Below are 14,638 nucleotides of genomic sequence, written 5' to 3' on the forward strand. Positions count from 1 at the left end.
GTGACACCTAGAAGCGTTTATTTTATGCAACAAACTTAAATATGATCATGTGTACATAAAAGTGTACACTGTATCTATGCTGAACAATGCCAGGAAACATAATATTGATGCAACAATCTTCTAAAATAAACATTAAAAAATGAGCCTGGACAGGAAGACAAAATGCAAAACAGACTTACTTCCAATCAGCACAATGCTTAAAATTGAGAGCAATCCTAAACATTTCCAACTTTCCTTACAAAGCTGCCAAAGTCCAACTATTTTTAAAAATTGATTTTTTTTTCTTTACATCAATAATAAAAATCTGGTGACAAACATTATAAAATCAAATGCTGGACTGTCTTTACTCCTTTAAAATTTAGAATATTCCAACAGAACCGCAGGAGTAAAAACACTTAAAAGTGATATATGTTTTTATAAAACAAACATCAATATGTACAATTATTGCAAATTATATTAAACTAAAATGGAGGGGGAAATTAAAAAATGAAATGTCTACTTGCGAATTAATAATAATTTTAAGTGATTACTTTCCCACTCTGATAAAAATCAGAAAGCAACATTTATAAAATTGCCACCACATGACTTTTCATAGCAGGGAACTGAAATCTGTACATCTTATTTTTGCAGAAAAGTAGGCAGGCAGAAAGAATTATACATAAAACAGTCTCCAAAGGTAAAGCAAAAAAAATTTTTTTGTGATTTTTTTTCCTCTAGTCTTGTTTAAAATCCATTCAGTAGACTTCTACCTTTTCTGTGAAACATGGGAATACCTGGCTCTAGGATCATGAATTTTCAATGTCAGTGTAAGGACTTTCTCTGACTTTCTTTAAAAAAAAAATGCAGCATGAAAATTAATGGTGTAAATACACTTTTAAACTCCAGAATGCAGGAACTGGAACCAAGTGTTAAGCAATTTGCTTAATTATTGACTTTTCATAAAAAAAGTCTCTGGGGAAATAAGTACAGATGCTTTTAGCCTCTTTCTCAAGAGTTTCTGCTTTACATTTCCATTGAGAAGGATTAATTTCATGTGAAAGGGAAGCATAGTTTTCCTTCTGGTTTCAGAGCTGAAAGCTGTGTGTTTTGAAGTAATTTCAGTTCCTGTACAGGAAATTTCTGAATCCTAGTTTTGCAGAAGCTTGGAGCATGCCTTTATTTGGCCTTCATTTCCTCCCTTTTCGAGCAAGTTTTCTTTTTACCTATATGGGGGCAGAAAGGAAAATGGAAGTTAACTGTAAGGACATTGAAATTACAATTGATTCAGAATCAAATCCTACCAAATATTGTTTACATTTTGGCACTGTGATTCTTTCAACTCTATCTTATATCTCCTCCACAATTACATAATTATTGAATACAGCTGAATTTCATTACTGTGCAGCACAACTTCCTGATAAACTCTGAAATAGACAAGTCAAATTGTGCATTTCATAATTCCACAACTGAGTAATGTTTTTTCAGCATAAATAAAAATACAGTTATCCATTGCTTTCACTGGAATTGAGAATAAGAACAGTAACTTGTTCTAATTAACTATAATTACCCAGGTTTATAAAAATAGCCCATCTTATTTCAGAACAAGCACTACTTCAAATGTTTTCCAAGTATTTACAGTAAACCTATCAGACACAGCTGTTTTTACACACATTTTTTTCTAGATGACAAATTTCTTTGATTTCTTACTGTATAAGCTACAATAAAAAACCCAGAGAATTGTCCTGTATAAGATGCCTGCTACACCTTAAGGAAGCCTCCCTCCGCTATCTCTGTATCCTCAGTATCTTCCTGGCTGCTCCCACAGGCCTTAAAAAGATCCATTGCATTTTGGGAGTATTCTGGACTTGAGTCTATCTCCAACAGTGAATCTCCATCACTTCCAAGCACCTGGCTTCTGAAAAACGTTAACAATGTTTTGGTATTCTGTCCAAGAAACACTGAGACATTACATATTTTAAAGATGCTATCTGATACAGGTGGCTTATTAAAGGCTATAGATAGTGCAATTTGTTCTGAAGACTTAATTTGATGTATAAAACAAGCATTGCAAAGCAGTACACAAACATTACACTCTTGACAGACTGAACATTTTACTACTGTATAAACCTTGCTTTGAGAAGAAAAGGTAATTATTTTTGATCAAGGTTCTCTGCAAGATCTTGAACTTACAAAATCTTCAGAAAGAAACTATTCCAATTATACTTTCTTTAGAATAATTTGTGATTTTTTACAGCACACTGGTTTGCTGACCTTATTGCTCTACCACTTTTGCATTGAAGTTATTAATGTATCAGATCCAGCAAAACAAACTTCTCAGTGTTTGTGCACATTTATAATTTGCTTACATTGGAGATCAAATCAACACATTTAAACACTAGAATATAGAACAATAAATTATCATCCAAGAGCTGTTTTGTAGTTTATGCAGTTTCAAATTTTGATTTACTTAAAATAGATATTAAAATCCTGTTAAGATTAAACAAGCATGGACCCAAAAGACCAGAAAATAGTTACAGTTAGAATTACAATCTTTTTCTGTTCATTAAAGATAGTAATTTATCAAGTCTTTGCTATCGATGAAGCAGAGCACAGTACCTGAATGCCTGTGTACCTGGCATTAATGAATGCACTGAAAAATCTTTAGCTCTTTGCTCTTTTACACAGCAATGCTAGTAAGGGGAACCAGGATGCAACAGACAAAAAACCCAAACTGGTAAGTTTATCTTGTTCCGATTAAGCAAATTCATTTCTCCAATTCCAGCTGCCTTCCCCTACTTACTTCGAAAGTTAGAACTCAACATGACACATGGTGGATCATGGTGTCCACTGTGGTTTAGTTGTGCCCTCAGCTACTCTAGATTTGTTATAATTGCAAATTCAGGGTCTTGAGACAGGAAAGGACCACCCCACCGATGCATTTCATTATTTATTAATTTTTACCTCTGTAGATCAATTTGTCTCTGTGCTGCCGCTGGCTTTTTCGCTGTGTCTTGCTGTTTTGGTGCTTTGGCATTACCTGCCTCTAAACTCCCTGGACTTTCTTGATTGGCTGCTGCTCTCTTCCTTCCCCTGACAGGTGGTTTGTTTGTTTCCTCGTTTTTTGCAGTGGTACCCTGAGGTTCCGGTTTGGTTGGTCGCCCTCTTCTGGTTTTTGCTGCGAGTGATGGGCCTGTTTCATCTACATTTTTTTCTTCTGTTTTTTGATGAATATTCTCAGTTCCAGATGCTGTTGCTGTTCTTTTTTTCCCACGTTCAGTGCTGTTTCCTTGTGTAGCCTGATCAGAATTAATCTCCTAGAAAATAAAAGTCATGAATGTGAAGAAAAAAAGATTCCCAAAGGCAAACTCAAATTGCGACCTCCCTCCAACAGAAATAAGAGGTTTTTTAAACTTTTATAAGTGTTCTTATAAAACACATCACATGGTCTTAAACCTAGTAAGAAGGTTTTTACTAGATGGGATTTTGGACATTCTTCCTGCAAAAAGATTTCCTGAATTGTCTGTAATATCTGCACCCAATGAACGTTTCAGTTGCTTGAGAGAGAGATTATGGTAAGACTAATAATTTCAGCTCCTCCTATGATGGTTCTTCTGGACAAGCTCCTTTTACTGCCTTTTTGTCAAATGACAGGAGAGAACTGAGAACAAAAACAATTATTCCAATACAGCAAATTATATTTACTTCAATATGTGCAAATTTTGAGACCAATATTCAGTAATGGTGCAGATTACCAAAGTCCTAAGTGCCAGTAAAAAAACCTCAAGGCTTACAGGGAATAAAGGAAGTAAGACCAAACCATAAATGAAACTTGCAGTCTTTGTTAATTCAGTCATGCCTGAATAGGTATGGCCTACATGCACGTTTTTCTCAATATAGTGAATAAGGTAATGGACATGATTAAATACCATGAAGCCGCGTCTGTACATGTGAAACAGAAAGGGTGGTGGCAATGTACACCTCTACACAGAGCAGTATTCACATGGAAACAAAGAGGAAGGAACTGGATGCTAAGCCTTCATTTGAACATTGACTTCCAAAACAGTTAGGAGAAGGGGTAGAGAAAAGGGTACTAAAGAAGTATGGCTGGGATGACTTAGAAATTTCAAACAAACCAATTAATGTCACTCACTATTCTAAGCACTGTGTCTGAACCAAGGACTTTTTTTGTTTAACATTCTATCATTATTTCTTAAGTGTTTGAATGAGTCAGGCAGTCTCTGTAATCTTTATTACTGTTCTAGCAGCTTCATAGCAGACATTCACAATTGCTATGCATAAGAACTTTACAGATAACCACTCTTTGAAATTTCAACTTGAAGAACCTGGAAAGCATGTTTGAAAATTTACTTTATTATACACTTTCCCTAACTTTTCTATGTGATGGTATAAATCCAAAACACCTGCTTATTACTCTGATTTCTTCTAATCAAAAGAGACCGACCAGATATTTAACTTCTTAAAATGTGTACAGCATAATCCATCTAAGTATCCCTACGTTATTACAAAAATCTATTTTAAATCACTGAATCATCCAGGTTGAAAGTGATCTTTGGAAACCATCTTGTCAAATTTTCTGATAAAAGCAGGGCCTCAGGGGTTATCCAGGGCCCTTGACAAGGCAAGCTGTGAACAGTGACATTTCACCACTTTTCTGGGCAGCCTATACCACTATCACAATGTAGATTTTTTTTTTTTAATATTTTTGTTTCACTTGCATCCGGATAGAATTTCCCCTGAAGCAACTTCCGGCTGTAGCCATTTGTTCTGTGAGCATGCAGCCTCGAGAAGAATGCTTCCATCTTTTCCATAAATACCTTTTAGATACTAAAAGGCTGATTGATCCTCTCCAAGACTTCTCTACGCAGAACAAACCCAACACCTTCAACCTTTCAATACTACAACATCTCCAAGCCTTTATCACCTTGGTGGCCCCCTGCAAAGCTCTCCAGTTTTTCAATATATGTGTCAAACTGGAGAGGATACAGTATTCCAGACACAACATTCCGGCATGGCCTACTGAATGCCAAATAGGGTAGAATAACGGCATCCCTCACTCTGCTGGCTATGCTCCTGCTGACACAGCCCAGACTCAGCTTGCCCTCACTGCTGCCAAGGCACTCTGCTGACCCACACTCTGTTGGTTGTCCACGGGAAATGGTCCCCCAGGTCCTTCCCAGCCAACCTACTCTCCAGCCAGGCAGATCCAGCGTGCTGTACAGCTGCTTGAGCTTAATCTATCCCAGGTGCAGGACTCAACTGTGTTAAACTTCATTCTACTGTATGTTTTAGAAGTTAAAAAATGATGATTTACACATGTTGTTCTCTCTCTAATGGAAGGGGGGAGAAGCATAAAAATATTTTAAAAAGTTTAAGTAACATTTCAGTTAGATCCAAAAGTTAGATGTTTATTTCATGCCATAGGACCACTTGACATTTTCCTGGCAGTATCTTCAGTTAAAGCTACTACAGGTGTGAACCTTCACTCTGAATCCCAGCTTTACTATTACTTATGCTGGAAAACGCTGAATAAAGGTGGGAATATTTTGGAATTTAAGAACAGAACGAAGTCTATTCACATGAGCTCTAGGAATTACTCTAGATAAAATAAACAGCAGTTTTAAAACTAAGGGGTTTTCTCTCAGGCTAGGAAACTGACAGAACTATATGAAATGAAACTGGATATGACCATTTCCTCAGACACCACCTGCAGTGATGTGTACTGAATAAACCCCCAATGCCAAGCTTACTACAGACATACAGTCCATAAAATCCCCAGACATACCTTGTTTTTCACAGGTTCTGTCTTTGCTGGTGTGACTGAAATAATCCTCACAGGATTTTCATCATTTTCACTGACCCCGGTTTCTGATATATCTGAACTTTGTTCCCTGGAAGCATAATTGAATACAAAATAAAACCAAAATACACAGAAAAGAAGAAAAATGTTTGGAATTATTTAAAAAAAAGGTGGGGGAAATCAATACAAACCAGCTAAATTAGTTTAAAAAGAACTGAATTTGCCAGAGACCACACTTACATTTTCTTTCCCAGAACTGGGAAAGGTCTGAAAGGAATTGGCTACTCATTGAGCCAAATCTCTCATTACAGACACACCACCTTGCTTTTTGCAAACTTAAGACCAGAGCTCTAAAAGAGGCCGTGTTTCTTTTTCCAGATAGAAAAAGCCAATACTAGAAAACGTAGTGAAGAAGAATAAACACCAACAGTGCTAAAATTTCAAGTTAATTTACACAAACATATAATAGCTTTAAAACCAAAGTAGTTAAAAAAATAAACAAGACTATTACAATATATATCATGCAGAACAAATTCTTACAGAACAAATTCTGAATGGAGTTACATTTCCCTTTGGCCTTATGAATTGTAGCAACTAGAGCTGACTTCCCCTGCTTTCTTTAACCCTTTATCTTAGCCAGGTAGCCAATTGCAAAAGAAATGAAACAATCTTAAAATCTGAGAGTGCAAATTGTTTCTCCAGATTTACAATAAATTTTGAAACTCTGGATTCACATAAAAATAATGCTTACTAAAAGAAACACTGATTATTGCAACCATATGTTGCATCTTTCCACTGAGATCCTGGTCTGCTTCGCCAGGATCATTCTTAATCATTCTTAATCTTAAATAGATCAGAATATTTAATCTACAAAGTTTTCATCAAAAAAGCTTCTTGTTAGCAATCAGGATTAATCAGAATTTATACATAAAAAATATGCAAGTTGCAAAATCTTTTTACTACTAATAACGGCTGCTCTCTTCAATTAATACATTTTCTGATGTAAAAATGAGTATTAGCCACCAAAATTTCAGGCAGTATAGTGTCTCCTCTGTGGTATTATATGCAATTACAGGCAAGACACAGCTAAACACTGCACTGAATTTTTGTCTTCTAGAAAAACCATCCAAAACAAAAAGACTCCAACCCCATAAACTGAACCAAAAAGCTAATATGGAGACTTTACCTATTGAGAACTAACATATTTTTTAAAAGCAAATCATCTTCTGTCCTAAAACTTGCAAGTAAAGGAAGTAAATAGCTCATGAAAGAAACTTCAAACTCTGTTACCTTGACCTGTTTCCTGCAGAAGCGCTCAGCTCAGAGTTTACACTGCTTCCAGTCTCTGATCCTGTAGTTCTAATATATGGTCTTCTTCCAGTTGCAGATAATGGTTTGTTTACTGTACCTAATACACCAGTTGGTTTGGGCTGGAAGAAAATGTTTACATCTTTAAAAATGACAATATTCCATTTTTAAAATATTTTGAGTATTTTAAAATACTTTTTCTGGATTAAAAGTCTTAATCACAATGCCATCAGTTTAAAGCTACAGACCTCATCTTTACTTAAAACCCACTGTCTATCCTACTTTTATTTCTCATAATTTAACAGCACTTTATCAATTGTCTTGCTCTCTCTCCCATGCTTTGAAGGGATAGCAGCTGGAGAAGTTTCAACAACAGCCAAAATGTTAGGTAATAGAGTTGAGAGCCTCTGCGTAAGGATGAAGGGAAAAGCAAACAAAGAGGATATTGTGGGAGTCTACTATCAACCACCCAGCCAGGACACCACCACCAATGAGTAATTCTACAATGAATTACAGGATCTTTCTGGATCAACTGCCCTTGGCCTTATGGCCAACTTCGGCCCTGTATATATGGGGACAGCAGACTTTGGGCTTCTGTAAGGTCTTCTGGGAATCTGCCTTTGAAGGTACTGGGATCCATGAATGCTGGACACTTTCTAAGAACCATCTCTTAAAAGTGCAGAAGCAGGCAATTCCAAAGTCTAAAAAGTCAAGGCAAGTGAGGCAGAAGGCCAGCCTGGCTGAGCAGGGATCTTCTTCTGGAACTTAGGCAGAAAAGGAAAGTGTACAGCCTTTGGAAGCAAGGACAGACAACATGGGAGCGCTACAGAGATGCTGTACACGACCCACCATAGGGAGAAAATTCACATGGCTAAAGCTTGATTACAGTTCAAGTTGGCCAGTGCTGTGAAGGACACAAAAGGGGCTTTTTCGAATATGTTAATAGCAAAAGGAGGATCAGAGATAACACTGGGCCATTACTGAATGGGGCTGATCACCTCACAAGCAGAAGGTGACAAAGCAGAAACATTTAACACCATCCTTGCCTCTGTCTTCAACACTGATGATGGGCTCTAGGACCCCCAGGGAGCCCTGTGTTAAAAGAGGGGAATGATAAACAACTCCAGTTTCCTCAGCTGCTCCTTGTAAGACTTGTGCTCTCCTCAGCTGCTTCTTGCTCTAGACCCTTCACTCGTTTTGTTGTCCTTCTTTGGACATGCAGTAAACTGAGCTACTCAGTAAACTGAACAAATAAATTATTGCATTATAAGAGCAATATGTTTAAGTAAATGCTACACAAAATTAGCACTAGAATGGTGCAGCTACTGAACCTGCACCCAGTAACAGGTCACTTCTACAGAGATTGTTGCTTTTTTTTGTTAGCCAAATATTTTCCAGTGTCTGTAATCTCTTTCTCCTGCCTGCTCCATCATAACTTCCACACATGGGAATGATTTTTTCTTGTGGGAATGTCTTAATTTATTACCTTGTGTCTCTAAGGAAATGTAAAATTACATGAAGAATGTGACATGCCAGTTATGAAAACTTCCTTGACTCCTCTCTAGAGACAAAAGAAAAAATTTACTGCTGCCTACTCAGCCTCATCACATCAGTCAATGCACCAGCCATAGCAAGATCTAAACCACCACCACCACTGTATCAGAGAACCCCGAATAGATAGTGTTTACTTCTACAGCAGCTTTCTGCATATAACTATAAAAATACAATATTTAAATATATCACAAATATGTAAATATAATAGTTAGGTTAGAACTCAATCTGGCCACTGCCATGAAAGATAACAAAAAGAGTTTTTACAAATACATTAACAACAAAAGGAGGGCCAAGGAAAACCTCCATGCTTTACTGGACATGGAAGAGAACACCATCACCAAGGATGAGGAAAAGGCTGAGGTACTTAATGCCTTCTTTGTCTCAGTCTTTAACAGAAAGATCAGATATACTCAGGCTACCCAGCCCCTCAGCTAGTAGACAGGGACGAGGAGCAGAACAGATCCCCTGCAACCCAGGAGGAACTAGTTAGTGACCTGGTGTGCCACTTAGATGGTCACAAGTCTATGGGCCTGGGTGGGATTCACCTGAGAGTACTGAGAGAGCTGACAGAATTGCTTGCCAAGCCACCCTCCATCATTTATCATCAGTCCTGTTAACAGGGGAGGTCCCAGATGACTAGAGGTTAGCCAGTGTGATACCAATCTACAAGAAGGGTTGGAAGGAGCATCCAGGAGAACTGCAGGCCTGTCAGCCTGACCTTGGTGGCCAGGAAGGTTATGGGACGGATTATCCTGAGCATGATCACATGGCATGTACAGGACAACCAGGGTATCAGGCCCAGCCAGTGTGGGTTTAGGAAAGGTAGGTCCTGCTTGACCAACCTGATCTCCTTTTATGATCAGGTGACCTGCCTAGTGGATGAGGGAAAGGCTGGGGATGTTGTCTGCCTGGACTACAGTAAAGCCTTGGGTATTGTCTCCCAAAGCATTCTCCTGGAGAACCTGGCAGCTATGGCCTGGACAGGTGCACTCTTCACTGGCTGGATGGCCAGGCCCAGAGAGTGGTGGGGAACAGTGTGACATCCAGCAGTGGCTGGTCCCTAGTGGGGTTCCCCAGGGCCCTCTTTGGGGCCAGTCCTATTTAATACCTCTACTGATGATCTGGACAAGGGGATCAAATATCCCCTCAGTCAGTTTGCAGAAGACACCAGGTTGGGTGGGAGTGTTGATCTCCTGGAGGGTAGGAAGGCACTGCAGAGGGATCTTGACAGGTTGGATCAATGGGCTGAGGCCAATGGTATGAAGTTCAACGAGGCCAAGTGCTGGGACAGGCAGGAGGAAGAGTGGCTGGAAAGTGGCCCAGAGGAAAAGGACCTGGGGATGCTGGTTGACAGCTGCTGAACATGAGCCAGCAGTGTGCCCAGGTGGTCAAGAAGGCCCATGGCATCCTGGCCACTATCAGAAATAGTGTGGCCAGCAGGAACAGGGAAGTGATTGTCCCTCTATCCTTGGCACTGGTGAGGCCCCACCTCAAGTGCCGTGTCCAGTTATGGGCCCCTCACTACAAGAAGGACACTGAGGTGCTGAGTGAGTCCAGAGAAGGGCAACAAAGCTGGTGAAGGGCCTGGAGGACCAGTCCTATGAGGAGCAGCTGAGGGAGCTGGGGTTGTTTATCCTGGAGAAAAGAAGGCTCAGGGGAGACCTGATTGCTCTGTACAACTGCCTGAAAGGAGGCTGTAGCCAGATGGGGGTCATTCTCTTCTCCCAGGCAACGAGTGACAGGACCAGAGGAAATGGCCTGAAGCTGCACCAGCGGAGGTTCAGGCTGGACGTCAGGAAGAATTTTTTCACTGAAAGAGTTGTCAAACATTGGAATGGACTGCCCAGGGAGATGGTGGAGTCACCATCACTGGAAGTATTCAAGAAATACTTAGTGCTATGGTTTAGTTGATATGGGTAGTGTTTGGCCAAAGGCTGGACTTGATCTTGGAGGTCTTTTTCAACCTTAACAATTCTATATTTCCTACTGTTGTATTGAACCTAATTCTGCATTATGTTTTGGAAAGCCTCTCCCAGAGGTGCTATGCAAATACAGGATGTTAGAATCATAGAATATCTCCAGTTGGAAGGGACTCCCTAAAATAAAATCAGATGTTCAAAAGAGTATAGACATTTGTAGATGAATTTAACAGCATTAATAGCTATATTAAAAATATTACGATTGAAAATTTAAGACCTCTAATGCTGGTGGTATCACAATTCTGTATAGGCATCCTAACTTAAGGCCACACTTATGTCAATAATAGAAAAAATTGTAATCAAGAACCGGTGTCTCAGTGCACAGTTAACAATCTTGGTGTTGTGTACTCACCAGGTAGTATGCTCAAGGCATCAATTATGTCATCAAATAAAAGAATAAAAAATTACTGTACACAAACTCTTAATATAATTTTTAAACTATGGCAGTCCAGAACATTTTAGAAATCACAAGTAATATTCAAAGACTTGTAACTTGACAAAATACAGTACCTTTCCTGTCAAAAGAAGAACCCTTGTCTCTTCTGAAATGTAATTCCTGTCATTGCAGAAATCCTGTATAAAAGGAAAAATCAGTTTGTATTTGATGTCTCAATCTTGCTGTTGTTTTTTTATATACACCCAACTGACTTATCAAATTAGATGCTACTGTCAAGTGTTAAAGATATTTCACACCATGCAACCTGCTGACAAATGAATCCATCTACTAAAGACAGGCCAAACTAGTACTTTGGAGGAGATTTGCAGTGAGCATTACTGAATGACAGTATGTCATACCTGAAGTTAGGATTAACATTGTTCCTTCTTAAGTGAACACGAATTGTTTGAGATGATGCAAAATTGCCCTATCTGTTCACTTGCATGTTTTCAATGAGAAGTCCAAACAGAGGAAAAGAGGTGGCATTTTCTCTAAACAAGTTGAAAGTTGTTACCTTTGTCACCCTGAGTACAGTTTACACAGACCAAACCCCTGAATCTCAATGAAGGCGGCTAGCAGAGATACCAGCTCACTGTCACATGGCACCTGCCATTTCATAATTAAACAGGCAACCAGATTCAGCTTAAACAGACTCTGGAAAGGCTGTTAAAAAATCTAAGGCACTGAAAAATGTCAGCAAGTATATTCTCCTGGACAACGAAAACATCAGGTCTGATCCAGAGAATTACTTGGGTTCCACTCCTACTTTTCAGAAGTGTGCCTCCTGGAGAGCAGTAGTGCCATTGCTGACAGCAGAGTTGCACTTGCCAAGACTATTACTAAGCAATAAGAGGACTGACTTATACAGCAAGCAAAACAGCCAAACTGACAAGCTACTGACAGACAGAAACACATCACAGATAACATTAAAAAAGTTCCCTTTTTTTGTCTGATTGGCATTCCAATTCAGATATACATTCAGAATATACATATATGCTCACATATTCAGATGCACTTGTAAAACACATTAATTAAATGATTCAGCAATATGTGCTAACATATCAGTATTTATTTCAATCAGTTCTCACCTGGTTAAAAACATTTCTGCCCCACGTTCTTGATAAACAGATAGCATAACATACAGCAGATGCTAAAAAATTAATTGTTGATGATAAAAGATGTATTTTCCCACTCAGTATGTTATGGAGATAACCGGCTCTCAAATATAAAAATCAATGTATTTCCCCTTATTACTTCAGAAATTAAACTTACAAATTTACCTTTTCAGGCTGTGTAAAAAATTTGGTTGGCAATACAGGGTCCTTCGGTGAATCTGCATTGCACAAAGCACTTTTGCTGTTGATTACACACAGTGCTACATCACATACTGTGTAAAGTTTCTGAAGGGAAAAAAAAAAGAAAAGCATGCTTTAGGAATTCCTTACTATTTGTACAGTGTGCAGAGAATATAGTTCTTTAAAAAGTTTAAACTATGTGTTTAAATAACCACCACTAAGGATGTATTTTGTAATCACATCATTAACCACACAATTGGCTCTTAAAACACATAGAGAAGTCCTCATTTTTCTTAGGACACTGTTTATAAAAACTAGTAATACTTTACATGCCTATGCTCTACAATTGAAGCTCTTGCTCAACTGAATCACCATAAGTGATTTCTCATCTCTTCTAGAAACTAATTGGTTTAACAGTAGCTGTCTAATATAGTATTTCCTCCCCCAACAGCAGAAGATAACGTATGCAGGGAACTAGACAGTAGGAAGGCAATAACAGAAATATTTTTTAAAATTGTTTATTAACTTTATTACATGTTATGTACTGGATAAGGTCAGCAAAGTCCTGAAAGAATGAGACTGAAAACATGCAGACAATGCTCGCAATTAACAGTCTCTCTAAAAGACCATAAAAATGTCTGAGCTAGTGCTCTCAGATTTCCTGCAAATCCTGCTCATCAACTGCTTGTGAAACCCTCAGCTCACCACCCAGCACTAATGTGAATTGCATTTCTTACTTCATTGGCCTTTGGCTCATCAGGAGACTGAGCATCTCGGGTAAGCTTGATGTTTTCTGACATCTTTTTCATGAAGGCATGGCTATTGTTTTCATTCTTTGTCATTAAAACTTCAAGCATGAACCACAGGCACCTAAAACGTCATAAATACACAAGGAATTACATTCCAGGTTTTATACTGCAGCTCCTACATACAGAGAAGTAAAAAACTTTTGTCAGCAGTACTAGCTTTTTCTTAAGAAACCACAATCAATTTGAAGATATAAACAGATAACATCATCCAAAGGTGTAAACAGCATCTAGACCTTTAACACACACAATCTTCATCATACTCCTTGGAGTAAACCTGCCACCAAATTAATATCCTTATTATTACATCTGTAAAAACTGCCCAACTAATCAACATCTTCTCTTCCATACATGAATAGAAACAAGAATTCTTTTGCTGCCATCACCCAAATGAAATTCTATAATCACTACACCTTGGGCACTGTCTGTGTCCCTATCAACTATGTACCATAATCAGAGTCAAAACAGGCTTGAACAAATCATACTACTGCTAGACAGCTGCCTGCCTCAGATGGTTTAATACTGCAATTCAAACCGAAGAGGAGTCCCAAAAACTGAGCAGGTCAGATTCTTGTTAATTTTCCATATGGGAGGTAAATTCTCCCAGACAAATATAATGAAATTAGCTTTCATCAGGTTTCTTTCTTTAAATCTGGTTTATTTATAGTGAGAATACATTATACTTTGACTAAAAGTTTATTTTAAAAAATTTTCATTATGATATAAAGCACAACTGGTCCATCCACACTTATCATTTGCTATCAAGCTCCACAGCTGCATGTGGCTAAAAGGTCAACAACAGTCACAATATGTTAAAATAATTCTTAGTTGGGAAATACATACGGGTGGTTCTGAGAAATGCAGGCTTTGCCAGTAGCTAATTAAATTCTAAAGCTTTGGAAGAGAGATTATCTTGTAGAAATAGGCTAATAAAAAACTAGAAAAACAGGATGACTGACCATTAGCATTCCCTGTCCAAAAAAGCCCAAATCTTCTTAATAGATACAAACTGTAATGAAAGGGATGAAGGTACATTTCTCTCAAAAACTCAGAGGGCTGTGCTCCATCAAAACACTTAAAGAGTTATGTGGTGTTAAAAAAAAAAAAGACATTTGTATTCTGATTTGCATCCAAGAGCTACAAAGACGACAGCAAATCAATCTGTTAGACAGATTTACATCCATCTATTCCCTATTCTCAAGAACTTGAACAGGATGAATACAGAACTGGTAACATAGCACATTTATCCCTGTTCTCTAAATCTAGTGTCACCTAAAAATTACTACTGAGAATAAACTATACTCTACCAGTTAGCTTATGTCAACTTCAATAGCTTGACTTTCTCACTAAGACAGCAAATGAAATAAATAATTATCAACTCTGAACAAGATCTGTCCAAAACAACAGTAGGATTTTATGTAGAAAAAAATATGTACCTAGAGGAACAGTCACATAAAGTCAAG

At 38.1% G+C, this 14,638-nt stretch overlaps 1 protein-coding gene across 6 annotated transcripts in view; it reads right to left on the minus strand.

Annotated features, from left to right (window-relative positions):
- Positions 1 to 14,638, minus strand: part of PDS5A (PDS5 cohesin associated factor A) — an 80,234-nt gene continuing 65,596 nt past the window's right edge. For 4 of the 6 annotated variants that reach the window (XM_027686457.1, XM_027686456.1, XM_027686458.1 and 1 more), the window contains 8 exons: positions 13,107 to 13,239; positions 12,355 to 12,474; positions 11,149 to 11,211; positions 7,088 to 7,227; positions 5,783 to 5,888; positions 2,941 to 3,293; positions 1,744 to 1,894; positions 1 to 1,202 (listed from right to left, as the gene is read on the minus strand). In XM_027686457.1, the coding sequence (XP_027542258.1) occupies positions 1,167 to 1,202; positions 1,744 to 1,894; positions 2,941 to 3,293; positions 5,783 to 5,888; positions 7,088 to 7,227; positions 11,149 to 11,211; positions 12,355 to 12,474; positions 13,107 to 13,239 (1,102 nt within the window). In that variant the 3' untranslated portion in view covers positions 1 to 1,166. The remainder of the gene's footprint in view (positions 1,203 to 1,743; positions 1,895 to 2,940; positions 3,294 to 5,782; positions 5,889 to 7,087; positions 7,228 to 11,148; positions 11,212 to 12,354; positions 12,475 to 13,106; positions 13,240 to 14,638) is intronic. The other 2 variants (XM_027686459.1, XM_027686460.1) reach the window with 2 other exon arrangements.

This window comes from Neopelma chrysocephalum, unplaced genomic scaffold, assembly GCF_003984885.1.
Source record: "Neopelma chrysocephalum unplaced genomic scaffold, ASM398488v2 Primary Assembly neopelma1_71, whole genome shotgun sequence".
In the NCBI taxonomy this organism is placed as follows: Eukaryota; Metazoa; Chordata; class Aves; order Passeriformes; family Pipridae; genus Neopelma; species Neopelma chrysocephalum.